General features: G+C 40.7%; 1 protein-coding gene across 4 annotated transcripts in view; it reads left to right on the top strand.

Moving 5' to 3' along the window:
* Positions 1-14,325, top strand: part of rasa3 (RAS p21 protein activator 3) — a 44,065-nt gene extending 29,740 nt beyond the window's left edge. The window contains exons 8-25 of one of the 4 annotated variants that reach the window (XM_070960450.1): positions 1,070-1,143; positions 1,250-1,354; positions 2,171-2,327; positions 2,448-2,596; positions 3,041-3,155; positions 3,649-3,723; positions 3,823-3,946; positions 4,378-4,484; positions 4,730-4,807; positions 4,946-5,023; positions 5,180-5,253; positions 6,450-6,509; positions 8,209-8,315; positions 9,139-9,221; positions 9,341-9,549; positions 9,637-9,740; positions 9,862-10,045; positions 10,473-12,559. In XM_070960450.1, coding sequence (XP_070816551.1) covers positions 1,070-1,143; positions 1,250-1,354; positions 2,171-2,327; positions 2,448-2,596; positions 3,041-3,155; positions 3,649-3,723; positions 3,823-3,946; positions 4,378-4,484; positions 4,730-4,807; positions 4,946-5,023; positions 5,180-5,253; positions 6,450-6,509; positions 8,209-8,315; positions 9,139-9,221; positions 9,341-9,549; positions 9,637-9,740; positions 9,862-10,045; positions 10,473-10,548 — 1,959 coding nt within the window. In that variant the 3' untranslated portion in view covers positions 10,549-12,559. Of the gene's footprint in view, positions 1-1,069; positions 1,144-1,249; positions 1,355-2,170; positions 2,328-2,447; positions 2,597-3,040; positions 3,156-3,648; positions 3,724-3,822; positions 3,947-4,377; positions 4,485-4,729; positions 4,808-4,945; positions 5,024-5,179; positions 5,254-6,449; positions 6,510-8,208; positions 8,321-9,138; positions 9,222-9,340; positions 9,550-9,636; positions 9,741-9,861; positions 10,046-10,472 lie in introns of all 4 variants that reach the window. The other 3 variants (XM_070960441.1, XM_070960458.1, XM_070960467.1) reach the window with 3 other exon arrangements.
* The last annotated feature ends 985 nt before the right edge of the window (positions 14,326-15,310 follow it).

Below are 15,310 nucleotides of genomic sequence, written 5' to 3'. Positions count from 1 at the left end.
TTACAGTATTTCATTTCAGCACACAATCCTCTACATACCATTATGTAATTATACTGTTTAAATCCATTTGCTAAAAGTTCAGAAACCTGGAAACACATTAACATTTGTCGTATTTATTTGCAGTATTTTTTTTCTCTGATATCTTTTTACATTCAATTATATTCAGGAGTTTATATTTATAGATATTTTTCATACACACACACAGACACACATGTTCACACTGTCCCCGTTAACCCTCCATCAGCAGCAGCACAGCTCTGACATTTTTTCGTCGCCCCTCCCTCTGGCCTTCCCGCTGCAGCACTGGAAGACAGCAGGACAAGAGTATGATTGATTCAGACAAACCACCAAACAATCTGGCCCATTGATTTCAATCCGACAAGACCATCTCATTTATTCCCCACCACATGAGGACCCTGCATGCCCTGTGGTGCTGTCTGCCTTGCAGTCCCCCTCTGAGTCACAGGCAGAGGTCCACGTCCACATGCAAACACAGGCCCATCTATAATGTGTCTGTCATGTGGTTGTCCTTTTTTATTGCTTCAAATTTTATTTTCTTATTGCTCCAAACTTACATGGAGCAGGCCACATTCCAGTCTGTGATAATTCCCAGCTGGATCCAAATCTGCCAGATAGTGAGCTTAGAGTCAGATCCAGGCTCATTTTGGCCTTGTTGAAAACAAAACAACTACTAAATTCAGCAAAATAATGTGCAAATGTGCACATTACAGAACAGTATCACATGCTTTGCAATTTAATGACAAAGCACCTGATCTCTCAATTAGGGCTGCAACTTACAACTGGTGTCTTCATTCTGCCCATTATTTTCTCAATATATTGTTATAATTTCCCAGATGCTAAGTTGCTTTGGCATCATAGATGATAAAGGACCACATGAAGTCATCACAATTGAGAATCAATCAATTAATTGCTTCAGCTTTTGTCTAAATGTGGCTCAACTGTTTGCTTCTACCACCTAATTTTTCAGGATGTAGATGATTCAGTTTACCAGGAGGAAATACTAACTTCAGCGTGGTTTATGCTGAATGTTTACTGTCTGCTTTTCTAGGTGACACGGCCCTTAAGCTACACAAAGCGGCAGTTTGATGTTGAAGAAGAGGACGTTGACAAGCTGGCGCTGAGGTGAGCCGGTAGCTTTCTTAAGGGACAGAGCGCCAGTGTCTGTGCTGAATCTGGTGTCTTTTAAAGCCTCTCCCATGTTCATGTTCAAACTGTGGTTTGTGCTTAGGGTGGATCTGTGGAACGCCAGCAACCTGAAGTTTGGGGACGAGTTCCTGGGAGGCGTGCGCGTTCCTCTGCGGGTCTTGGGTCAGGCAGGGGTCCATGATGCATGGTGAGAGGAACATCGCTCAATCTGTCATCTCTTTTCACACACTCCCCTCTTGGCCCATCAATCATTTCGGGTTCGTTTTATGTTTTTTCCACTGAACACGGCCTGACCCACTGCTGGGGCTGGTTGGGTTTGATTTCATTATCATTGACAACAGCAGAGCCATAGCAACAAGAATCAGCACTGGCCACAGACCTTGTTTAAAGTTTTTTATTTAACCAGGGTAGATTTCGCTGAGCATGAATGCTCTTTTCCAACAGTGCTAACCCAACAGAGTCTGTTTTTGTATTCTGCCTCGGACGACATGATTCTTGTGGAAAACTCAACACTTTGTCTCAATGAATGATGAGAGCGCTGCTTTAGAAATCTGAACAAAGAGGATAAAAGTCATGCAGTCCAACTCAGACCATAACATTTTATTTAAAGGGAATATATTCAGTATCTCAATTTTCTAGATTTCAATCACAATAAACTTTCACTAATAGATTTTTCTGGCCAGCTGCAAACACAACATTGACATATGGTATTATGAAGTTCATATGGTGAGCGTGTAAGCAACAAGTTGCTTATTTACACATTAAGTAGAAATGCTGCAACATTATCATTCATTTGTTGTCATGTTTGTTGTCGCCCATAGAATGCAACTTGGTCTCCACCTACTCATATGAATTAAATATTTGTATTTTAGCGGCTAAATGCTCCACTATGTTCACCAGCTAGTCGCTAACTGTGTCTGTCTGCCGACAGGTGTTGGGCAGGTAGTGTGCAACCAGTTTTTAGAGGTTTGTTCCTGAAAACAGCTGTTTTTTTCATCTTCAGGTACTTTCTCCAGCCCAGGGAGAATGGAGGGAAGTCAGTGAAGGTGGAGGAGCTCGGCTCTCTGCGCCTGAACATCGTTTACACTGAGGACCACGTTTTCCCCTCCGAACACTACACTCCCCTCAGAGATCTGCTGCTGCACTCTGCTAACGTAGGGGTATGTGCACTTGAACGTGCCTCTGCTCTGCTTAGACACATTTGGGTGTTTTGCAGTATCTTGTTCTGTTAACTGCTTTACACTTTACACTGAGTGCTGCATGTTTACTCCTCTGCTCAGCCCGTGTCGGCGTCCACGGCTCATATTCTGGGGGAGGTGTGTCGGGAGAAACAAGAAGCCGCCATTCCCCTTGTGCGTCTGTTTCTTCACTATGGCAAGATTGTGCCTTTCATCAGCGCCATCGCTCACGCTGAAGTCAACCGCACACAGTGAGTGTCCTGTTGCATGAAAAACACCAGAAACCACAGCTTGACATCTAATACTTGTCACAATTCAGCTCTACAGTTGTACCAGCTGTTGCGTAAATTTAACTCCCATATTGTGGACATGCTGTGCAGTGTATTTATCAGAGGAAGCAGAGGAAGTTGCTTCAGATGTTGGAGATTTTCCTTATTGATCCCTTTAATTTCACTCCTAAATCAGGTGCAGATGTAGTCTTGAATCACCACATTGTCTTTATGAGAGATTGTTAATTAAAATGACTTAAGAAAAGAGCTCGTCGTCACATAGCTTAGCATTTTGATTTGACATTGAAAAAATAGGCAGCCACAATGATGTAATTTATTAAATGACTCTTAGAAAAACATGTTGTTTGTGAAGCTGCTGCTCTGATCCATACTCAAAAACAAACACTCCCTGCCCTCTTTGTGTAGGGATCCTAACACCATATTCCGGGGAAACTCGCTGACTTCCAAGTGTATTGATGAGACCATGAAGCTGGCAGGAATGCACTATCTGCAAGTCACACTCAAACCCATCATAGATGAGGTATGCACTGTTGTACTTACCTATTTTTGTCCTTTCTTCAAGTATTTGACTGACTCTTTTTATTGAGCCCATGCATTCGATGCTCAGGCATCTTGTGGTTGCGGGGATTCATAATTTTTGAAAATCCCTTTTCATTGACTGCTCTGTTTTGTACTCCTCGCTTCTCTTAACCTGCCAGAAAGTGAGCAGTTTTGAATCTGGCTTCCTCTTCACATTTTGGCCTTTGGCGTGGCTCTAAAACTGACATCCATATAATGGTGTGGTCTCCATTATATGGAATCCATACCTGATGTATTATGATCCATTGACGTTAGGCATGATGATGCGAGATGAATAAATTCCAGTTTTTGTAATTTTCGCCACCATCTTGACTGTAAGCTTGGTGGACATTGGCACTGTACTGAGTGCACTAGTTTAATTTGTGTCACCATTATCAGTATCTTGTTAAATCAGTTATGAATGGATATTTCAGTACTTTTATAAATCTTCACAGATCTGCACAGAACACAAACCCTGTGAAATCGACCCGGTCAAGCTCAAAGAGTCTGAAAACCTGGAGACGAACAGGGTAAAAACATGAGTGTGTTTGTTTGTTTGTCTGTTTGTTTGTTTGTTTGTTTGTGGTCACTGTGTTAACTGACATACGTGCCCCGTCTGCTCTCCTCAGGAAAACCTTCGCCATTACGTAGACCGCATCTTCAACGTCATCACCACTTCTGGCGTTCGCTGTCCCACCGTCATGTGTGATATCTTCTTCTCTTTGAGAGAGTCCGCTGCCACCCGTTTCCAAGGTAGCTCACCTCCTGAATGGTGTATAAGAGACGGGAAGAAAGAAAGCAAGCTGCTAATAAGGAACAGGAAACAGACTATAAAGAACAGGATGTGCAAGATGTTCAAGGACGCTTTGTGTGCTCTGCTATTTGTGTCAAGCCTGAAAACAATTAAACCTCCTACACACTTATTATGGTTATGTGAGGAGAGTTGCATATGTACCGTGTCATGTATTGTGCTGCCCCCTGCTGGCAGCCACTGGGCACTGCCTTCACAGGAAAAACAAGCTGTTATAAAAATCTTTGTTTCTGTATATATTATTCAGATCACAAAGGACAAATCCCCTTTTCTCCATCCAGACTGACTGTATATGTAATGCCTTAGGTCTTATTTAAGCAAGTATAATCTGTATGTTAAATCCATGTTTTTGTCTTTTCTTTCTGCTATCTAGTCGACCAAGATGTACGATACACAGCAGTGAGCAGCTTCATTTTCCTGCGTTTCTTCGCTCCAGCCATCCTCTCCCCCAACTTGTTCCATCTAAGACCACACCATCCAGTGAGTCAATAACTACTGTATACTCTTCACATGTGTACATATTTCAAGAGCTGCTGCTGGAAATATATATTTAATATTATATCACCTTAGTTGTCCCAGTTTAATGTTTTTTCACAGTCAGGATGTCTTGTGCCTGCAGTTCAAAGTTCATTCTTGACTTTGGAAACAGTGATTTTTGTAGCCAGCCAGGTCCAGGTTAAGACTGTACTTGACTGATTTTATTTCATGTCTTTTTGTCTCTCTAGGATCCTGCCACCTCTCGAACCCTCACCCTCATCTCCAAGACGATCCAGACTCTGGGAAGTCTCGCCAAGTCCAAATCTGTGAGTTTAAAATATATTTTTCTACTTTCATCCCAGTGGCTTCATTTTTATTTCACTCTAAAAAGATGAATTCAAACACAACTTGCTGATTTGTCTCTCGCTGTCTCGCTTTCTTTCCATGCTTTTATTCCTGCCAAGGCCAATTTCAAAGAGTCTTACATGGCCGCATTTTATGACTACTTCAATGAGCAGAAGTATGCGGACGCTGTGAAGAATGTGAGTGTTCGTTTTCTATCCTTGTTACATGCAATAAATCTCAGCTGGTATGGAGACACGTGATCAGATGTCCTCTTCTAGACATTTAAAAAAAGATGTTTTTTTGGACTTTGCCTCCACGATCATATATGTGACATCCTTTACTTCCCTCCACAGTTCCTGGACCTGATTTCCACCTCTGGCAAATGGGATCAGAAGAGTATTGAAACACCGATCATGCTCAAAGAGGGGTAAGGAGCCTACTTACTGTTGAACTGTTAAGAAATACCAAAAAATACCAAAAAAAAAAAAAAAGCCCTCTCACTACAACTGCTAAGGACTTCCACACATGTGATACTATATTAATTTAGACAGTAATTTGAGCTTTTGTAATCATGGTAATGTCAGTGATAATGTGATACTGTGATAATGTCAGTCCCCTCTCCACTGTGAACTAAGCAGCTTCAATGTTTGTCTTTTTAACTCCTGATGGAGGTTGTCTTGGCACTTGTTTCTACCGTTACACAACGTAGTTGGGTTGACCATTAAGGCTGAACTGTCCAGACTCAGAGAATAATTTAAGAGAATAGTTTGCCATCTGGGGAAATATTTGCTATCTTGGCTGAGTTATGAGAAGACTGATATCGCGCCCATGTCTGTGTGATACATGTGATGCTACAGTGAGCAGCTGGTTAGCGTAACTGGAAAAAACATGGGCACAGCTAGCCTCCCTTTGTGCAAGGCAAACAGAATCACCTACTAGCACCTATGAAGTTCACTAATTAAAATGTTACGTATTATTTGTTTAATCCATGCAAAGTCCCCATTTAATACCTTACCATTTCTTGGCTGGCCTGAAATCAGTAACTGGGGTCAAACTGGTTGCCTGCAAACTACCCAGAGGCAGGAAATAGTCCAGTATATGAAAAATAAAAATGAAATACACTTCAGTTTCTGCACAAATTTGACAAACAATACAGGTCTAACATGTTAGTTAGTGAACATTAGCCAGATTTTATAACCGTTGGACAGAGCTACACATGCTATCTTCAGTCTTGATGCTAAGCTAAGCTAACTGGCTGCTTGATAGTAGCTTCATATTTATCATACAGACAAGTGGTATCGATCTTGTCATCTAACTCTGTCAGAAAGCAGATACCTGTATTCCCCAAATGCTCAAACTAGCCATTTAAGTTCTCTCTAAAGTGGAGTTGAGTTTTTCCTTTCCATGTTTGACCTTCATGGTTTTGATTCATTTCCAAAAGGACCGGTTACAGTAAAGATGCAGACTGTAAACTGAGCGCTCTCTAACAACGCATGGGCTTTTGTTTTGGATATATTTGTAATGAGGCTGTAAAGGGGAGGAGAGTTTCCAGTTGATAATAGTTGTGCCAGCGCCTCGCTCATCAACACCCCCACCCTCTTTTGTTTCTGCAACCGGGCGTAGGAGTGTAAAACTCACTATAAAGAGGGTTGATGGGAAGGGGTCAAAAGGCACGAAGGGCAGGTAAGAGCTTCTCTGTATAAAGGCTTTGCCCTTGTGACCCCCTGTGTGTGCACTGTAACCCCACCCCACCCCCCCAAAACCGAGCCGGCCATTTTCTCTCCCACCAACATGCGCTACTGTAGATGCTGCTGCACTTTACTTTATATCTGGCCCGTACGTACATAAGCAACCTACCAAGCGACTGTCACACTGTCTGACACTGTGTGATGGATTTTAGTCTCTGCATGGCAGTGGACTGACGCATACAGTGACTGTCATGGTATAAAGTAAAGTGTTAACTTCTAAGCCTGCTTGCCTCGGAGGCGTCGCTAGTGCTGGTAGCCCTTCTCGTTCCTCGCCGTGCCAGACATGCTTGGTGTGACAGTGACAGCAGGGGTTGGTTACTGTACAAACATTTCTGGGATCTCATATCTGACCGCATCCTGACCCATTATACCCTTCCTCCAGACTGTGACCATATCACTACCATACACAGGAGAGTTTCAGCACAGCTCCAGGCGTTATAGCAGACGTGAAACCAGCACGTTCTTGGCTCAGTAGTGCGAGAAGAGTACGAGTCATGTGTGGGGGAGTAGTAACTTTATAACCCTGGTGCTTCATATTCCATATATCCTATGGCCCTTAAACTCTAAAACCAAGACATCCTGGTGTTTACTTTCCCTTAAAGGACCATACTGGTGGTTTTACATGTTTTAGCCCATTAACAAGAGATCCTGTCAGACATTTTCAGAGCATACCATCATTTTTTAGATTGATGTCAGGTTACAGGCGCCCGCTGGTTCCATTTGTTTCATTAGTGTGAATATTAATTTAGAGATTGGAAACTTCCTTGACGTTGCTAATCCATCAGAGTGTATATATTGGTAGATATATTGTAAGCTAACAAATAGTGCATTCATGAGGCTTTAGATGTTAGAAAATCAAACCCAAAATGGAAGGAAAGTAAGGAAATATGATTTTTTCTTTCTTGTTGATTGTTGTTGAACAACTAAATGATAAATTGACTTATTTCATCTTTAATTTCTTGCAGCCGACATTCTGAGTGTCAGTGCCTTTAGCACATCAGCAGAAAGCTTTTACAAACGACTGCATTACCACATGACATGATAACATAGCATTGCATGAATAACATGAATTTTTCAATGTTGTGGATTTGCTATCAAGTTTCAAGTCTCTGCAAGTTGATTCTCATACTGACAAAAAAAATGGAAACCAGTGGCTGATTGGAAGGAAAACACTCTAAGATATTGTGTTATGATTTGGCAAAAACTCAGTAGTGACTTAACACAGTTCATAGGTGATGGGGTAAAATATGCAAAAACACTGGTACCTTTGATCTGCTGACCCATCTCCTTTTGACTCATAGACTGTTGAATCTATGAGTGCTGTACTGGAGGTTTCTACATGTACAGCAGCGATGAATACAAGACAAGCATGTAACTGGAATGACAGACGTAGAATATCGACTGCACAGGATTCCTTTAACCCGAATGGAACGATAGTTAACAGTATTTTGTGTAAAGTTATTCGTTTACACTCTTATGCAGTTCAGGCACTGCAATGTTTTAGCACTGTGGATGTATAAGGGGTGCATCGCACCGGAGAAATAAAAATATTGTGAGATATTTAACCATTTCTCTGAAACACAAGCTCATCTGTCAAGGTTTAAGTGAAGTTTCTCTCACTCATTTGTCCTCAGATTTATGATAAAGAGAGCACAAGGAAGAAACCGGTTTGGAATGAAGAACTTCAAGAAGAGATGGTTTCGCCTCACCAACCACGAGTTTACCTACCACAAAACCAAAGGTGAGGTCTAAGGTTCATCTGGATCTTTTTCCAGTTGCATTGTTTCCCTGTCTGTTTATGTCATCATGCGTGCTTGCGTAAGAATCAGCAGGAGGCTCAGAAGGAGGGAGAGAATCTGCTGAACGTACATTTAGCAGGAACACAGTGTGCATTCAACACATGTGGTGGAGATTACTGAGCAGGCAATATGTTTGTGCTGCATCCAAACAAGCTCGGGTCAAAACATGCACATGAGCCGTTTCTAAATTAGATTGTGCTGTTGATGAAACTGTTGTCCCACAATGCAATGCACAAAGGGGGGAGAAGTCTGCTCACAGCTGTTAGAACTTAAAGTAAATTGCATGTATTCTGGAAATATGTGAAAAAAATTAAGTTGAAGTAAAATATTTTGCTTTCCCTTGAAACTGAACAAATAAGCGTCATCCCAGTTTGAAGTCTAACACTATACACACACACACACACACACATACACACACACACACACACACACTTGGTATATATACTTTATACCAGAGGGAGAGACGCGAGACAAGGATGGGTGCACAGTTGTTACGCTTTTCAGAATATCATTATCTCTGAATCGTCAATATAAATCTGCATAGAAATCAGAGAAATAATACACTACTTATGACTTCAGGACTTGTCTGAGAAACATTGTGTTTGTAATCCAGTCAGAGTTGTCAGGACATCCATGGGTGCACTGCAAACAGGAATGAGGGGGGCCAGTGTCAGACTTTAAAACCCCTGCTGTGTACAATTAGTATGGAATTGTGATGCAGCTGTGGTAATTTCTCATGTCTGATGTGTTGCCTTTGACCTCCAGGTGAGGGCGCTCTGTGCAGCATTCCCATAGAAAACATTCTGGCTGTGGAGAGGCTAGAGGAGGAGTCTTTCAAGATGAAAAATGTAAGGACCCCACACAGTATCCCCTATGAAATCTTTGGAGCTTTTAGCATTTGGCCCAAGTCACTCCTGCATATATTTAGATTGTTCCCTCACTTCCAGTCCTTGTTTCCCTCCTCCAGATGTTCCAAGTTATTCAACCAGAGCGCGCCCTCTACATCCAGGCCAACAACTGTGTCGAGGCTCGCGACTGGATCGACATCCTGACCAAAGTCAGCCAGTGCAACCGCAAACGCTTGAGCACCTACCATCCTTCAGCCTACCTCAACGGCCACTGGCTCTGCTGCAAGCTGTCTGCAGACACGGCCCCTGGGTGTACGCCCTGCACTGGGTACGTAAAGCTGTCGAAGTCTTTCCAGCAGCAGGTTCCTGTCCTTTGTTTCCACTCTCTCATTCTCCTGTATGCGTCTGTTTTCAGCGGTCTCCCAGCAAACATCCAGCTGGACGTAGATGGAGACCGAGAGACTGAGAGGATTTATTCCCTGTTCAGCACATACATGACCAAACTGATCAAGATGCAAGGTCAGACAGTGAGGAGTGTTTGTGAGCATGACTGCATATTTCCTACGTCTGTCTTCTGTGTTTATTTTCACCCTGACACGCTTGTCCAGCCTCTCACTGTTCTGCCTGTCTTCCCATGCAGAGGCCTGTGGCAGTAAATCTGTGTATGACGGGCCCGAACAGGAGGAGTATTCCAGCTTTGTCATCGATGACCCCCAGGAGACCTACAAAACCCTGAAACAGATCGTTTCAGCCGTGCAGACCTTGGAGCAGCAGCACACCAAGTACAAACGTGACAAGTTCAAGAAGACAAAGATAGGCAGCCAGTATGTGGTTTGTTGTTTATTTATGCATGTATCATTTTACTGTACTGTTACTGTATATAGATATATATATAGCTGCAGGAAAACTGTTAAATCTAGTTCAATACCAAGCAACTTCCTTTTTGGGCCAGCAGGTGGTGCAGCCGTACAGCCATAGTCGCCTGTTTAACATGTATGAAGTATGTTAGAGATTGAATTTAACATCTCAGATAATGCTAACATCCTTTCTTAAACCTCCTCTCTGAGCTGTTGTCTGGATTTTCCCTTCAGCCCGGTCATCTTTGTAGCTATTTTGGCCTCCAACTCTGAGCATCACCGAATGATCTTGACAGAAATTTTTGTTATTTATGCCCTATATTTTTCCTTTCTCCAAAGACCAGTCTGTAATCTCCTGCCAACAAATAAACAAAGTCCTTCTGTGTGTCCTCAGGGAGCACCCGATTGGAGACAAGAGTTTTCAGTGCTACATCCGCCAGCAGTCTGAGAGCTCCACCTACTCCATCTAGCCATGGCCCTGTGTACTGTTTCTATGATGCCCAGAACCAGCATATTTTTCTTTACTGCACAGAAATCCATCTTAACAATGCTCTGTGTCTAGTATTGAGTTCCAAATCTTTATTTTTCCTTAAAACAAGATTTTAAAAAGTCATTACGGTGAGTCACTTATTTCACGTAACTGGCTTCAGTTTTAAGGAAAATAAGAGTCAATACCAGACTGGATGAGCTGTGTGGATGGACTTTTTTTTTTTTTTGCAGTCTCAAGGTGCATCACTCCAAATTTTGGAGAACAGACCTCAGATCAGCAAGAAAAAAAGAGGAACAATTGTGGAGGAAAGGAGGGATACGAATGAAGAGATAATCATACCATGCATCTATTTGGGTCTCCTTTCTGTGACGAGACGAGAGAACAAAGAAACGTTTTCACTGGACAGTTTTGACAGTGACCAACACGCACTTTAATCGCCTCCAAATCTATGGATGAACAAGCCTCGCAGCACACTTTCAAAAAGCTTATTTTATCTGTTTGATTTGTATTTGGTTATTTTAATGGTTGTTGAATTGATCCGTTGTATTTCTCTTTGGAAGGAAGGAAGGAAGGACTGCAATTCCCCCCCCCCCCCCTTTTGGGTGGTGTTGTCCTTGCTCTTTTATTTTAGTTTCATCCCCAACCTCCTCAGGAAGGCTGTGAAGGTCGAGGACACACAAGAAGGAATTGTCGGGACCAAGCGCAGTCAAGAGCAGCTTGATGTTTGCTATTAGAAATCACTCCACAGACAATTTTATCCCTCATTTTTAATCCTTATCATCAACGTGCTAATAGGTGTATAGGCTCGAGTTTTCCCGTTTGGTTTGAAGCCTTGTTCTGTTGTGGTTGGACATCATGCCCCTGTGTAACCAGTACTTGGGTTGAAGGAATAGCTTGTTTTTGCAGAGTTTCTCTTGTTTTTATTCAGCTTACACTGAGTCAGACAAACTCTGTGGATTCCATTTTTGTTTCTTGGTATGCCGCTTGAATGTATGTTCAACAGCTTGCTTAGCATAGCTGAGTTCATGGATGTCAGGTGGCAGCTTCTCTTCTAAAAACAAAAAAAATATGCTGGACTGGCTGATTAGTTCAACTCCATCTTGATCTTCATCTATGAGCAAAGAAATTAGATTATGTATATATATATATTTGTGTAAAAATGTGCAGTGGGTCCATGTTGATTCCCGCAATCTTTAGTCAGTACAGTGTATTGTCTAACTGCACTATAAACCGATACACATTCATTGCCACTTTATTAGGTACACCTGTACAGTCTCTTACTATTAAATACAATAGCTCTGCTGTGATTTCTACCTTTAGAAGGTTTCTAATATTCAGTTCTTAATGATGTGTAAATCCAGATATATGTTTGTAACCGAGGTCATGCTTAAAGGTGTACTGGACTACATTATAATGAGTAGTGTTCTACGTGTTTTGTTCTCGAAATGTATGTACATTAGAGGAGCGGAGCATTTTAAATACATCCGAATATAACGCAGTCCAGTAGAACACTGTCTCTATTACCTCAATGCCAAACATATAAATGACTTCTCTATGAACTAAACATTATAAGAGTCACAAAGGTGGACTTATGGCAGAGCGGTTGTAGGATTGTACAGGTGTATCTATTAAAGTGACCACTGACTGTGTATAGAACAATGTGCATACAGAATTAATAAACACTTTTGTAATTAAGAATCATAAAAAATTTGTCACATGCAGAATCTAGAGCTATAAGGGCCCCTGTAGGTCTGGGGCCCTTGCCCAGTTAGTAGTCCAACCATGGGTGACATGCACACACATCCATGGTGGATAAGTATCAGTAATTCCAGATAAGTAGCTTTAACCATAACATAGCTGTTGCAGGTTCACATACAACAGTGTATTTTTCTGTTTTTAAGAGGTGCTGATGCTTGTTTGTGACATCCAGTAATTGAATTTAAATATATGTTGAAGACGATTGAACATACCTTCAAACTGCATACAGACATAATAAAGAAAAAAGTAAAAGAATAAAAAGCACAGATTTTGTTTTACTCTGTGTAACTAAAAAAAAAAGTAGTTAAAGCCAAAAACTAAAACTATCCCTTCAGCTATCACAAAGCAGAAACTACGTGTTACCACAGCTCATTAATAAGGATGGTTTTTAGCTTAACTTCTAATTAATCAATATACTAACATTTTAACCAGTCTTGTCTCAAGTTATGATTGTGAAATGGATAGTGTGTTACTGGTTGTGTTGCCCTGTTGGCTGCCTAATAATGTAGTTCTTCTGTTTTGTGAGTTTAGCTCTGTCTTACATTGGTAAAGCTGCACCCTGTAGTTTCAAACCTATTTGTGTGCATTCCTCTGAGAAACTGCCTGCTGTGAATCTTATGTCAGCACCCCAGAATCTGTTGAAGGTACAGGATTTATTGTTGTTAAGCAGTTGTGTTTTCCTATGCTACCCAAAGGCGACCACTCTCATTAGCTTTCTCATTCGTCAGCACCCACTCTCGCCAAACCAGTGCATGTGAAGTATAGTTGCAGTCACAGCAGTGGTAGCCTCCGCAGTCACTTCTGTGTGATCAGGTGATCACAAACCACGACAAGATTTTTGTGTTTTGCAAATACCGGGTTATGTAGCCTCGTGATCACAGGATCCCGAACAGTGCCAGTCATCACTTTTATAAAATTCTCTTTTTGAAAAACAAACAAAAAAAAATGATTGTTTAGATATGTTTTTTTTTATATATCTCAAAACCTGTACTGTTTGAAAAACAGACGAGTAACTATTCCGATGACATCTTCTTTCTTTGTCGAATATGTTGATCTGCGAACTAGAAGGAAGGTTTTCAACAATTTGACTCTGTTTTCTATCTTTGTCTTGTCATACAGAAATCTCGCTGTGTATCTGAATCGAATGACTGAGGTGTGCGTGTTTTGTGTGTGTTTGTGAGTGTGCATTTGTCAGGCTTTGCACGAGTGACTGACATAAAGGGTTGTATTGCCAATTGAATTAACCCAGTGTTACAGGTCAGGAAAGGCAGAGTCCCCCTTGTTAAAAAAGAGAAAGTCACTGCCTGTAATTATCTGATTGAGTGTATCTCCTCTTTCCTCTTGTATAGAACCACTGTTCCATTTCAAGGAACCTTTGCCAATTTATTCACCCCAAACATTTTATGTACGTAACTGAGTAACGACATTGATGAAGCATTAAGAGAGCATTAACCTCTGAACTTTGGTGAGTGTTTGTTTCCACTAGTTACTAACTCTGCTCAGGTTGATCAAACTCAGCAGTTTTTTTGCCAAGACCGAGGAGACTCGGACCGAATTATAAACCACCAAACAGCTCTCTCTCATCCCTAACTTGGGAATCATATTTATTATCATTTTCAGCAAAACCTTCCCAGAAACATCAGCTGAGTGAGTTGGTGGGGAAATGGCAGTTACAGTAATGACACCTCCTCCACCCCAAAGACCACAAAGGAATGACTTATGCAATAATGGTGTTTCAGCATGCAATAATATTAATAACCCCTCAGTAAACCCATCAGATTATCTCAAATTAACAGTGCACATTTGTTGACCTTTTGCAGTAAAATAAATGCCTCTTCAGATAAACACATATTATAAAGGGAGAACAGTGTATTTTGTACAAATATTTTAAAAGTATTAAAATAAGCCTGTTATATGTGTACATAAAACTGAATGAATGGTGAAAATGTGATGTGTTTTTTTTCTCCTGAATAACTAAATGAAACCAATATTAATGCCACTGCTGGTGTTTGTGTGATTTGTTAATCTGTTCAGTCTCTGCCTCTAAGCTACACTGTGCAGACTCACATTGAGAGCTTCATTTTGTTTCAGTTAGGAAAGACATTTTGTTAAAATCATGGAAGATGTTTTGATGTTTTTGTGTACTGCTTTAAAAAGCTCTACAATCAGTTTCAGAGAAATGCCTTTTAAATGATGTCAAGCTTTTTTTCCAGTGTGGTCCATCGTTTTCTCATTTGTCTACAATTACGTATGGTGAATCATCAGATTTTTGCCAGGACAAGTTAAAATGGATGTCTTTTTGAATCAAACCCCCAAAACCTGTTTGCAATTGTCTACAAATCTGTGTCTGCCTTGCATTTACTGTATGTCATATGTCATGCATATGCCATTCTGTGTGGATAGTGACGGTAAAAGATCCCAATTATGCCAGTCTGGAACAGCAGATGTGGAGAAATGTTGATGAGAAATTGTTCCCTAGTGCATTAATTTTATAATATTATTATATTATTCAAGCACACGTTAACATGAAGCCAAGTTTTTATCTGAAAAAACAGCGTTTCTGAGAGTAACAAATGAGGTAATTATCTGTACATAATAGAATAGTGGTGCTTAACCCACTGTGCATTAACATGCAGCCTGTACAGCAGTTTTTTTTTTGTTTTGTTTTTATCTTATTGTAGGGTGAAAAGAGAACAGTTTATCAGGTTCAGGGGATTTTTTTTCACAGCTTCAAATATAAACTGAATTTAAGTGTACATATATTTATAATTTTGCAGTAAAAGTACAACAGTATTAGCATGAAAATATACTTATATCAAAAGTAAAAGTACTCATTTTGCAGAACAGTTTGGATTAAAATTATCGATGCATGAACATGTACATCGCTTCAATATTGCAGTTGGTAAATGCGGAGCTAATTTTAATTTCTATACATATATAACTTATTTTTAGAATATTAATGTATTTGTTGATTACAGTCTGTT

This window comes from Chaetodon trifascialis, chromosome 1 (genome assembly GCF_039877785.1).
Source record: "Chaetodon trifascialis isolate fChaTrf1 chromosome 1, fChaTrf1.hap1, whole genome shotgun sequence".
NCBI lineage: Eukaryota > Metazoa > Chordata > Actinopteri > Chaetodontiformes > Chaetodontidae > Chaetodon > Chaetodon trifascialis.
This window is presented reverse-complemented; position numbering and strand designations above follow the sequence as displayed.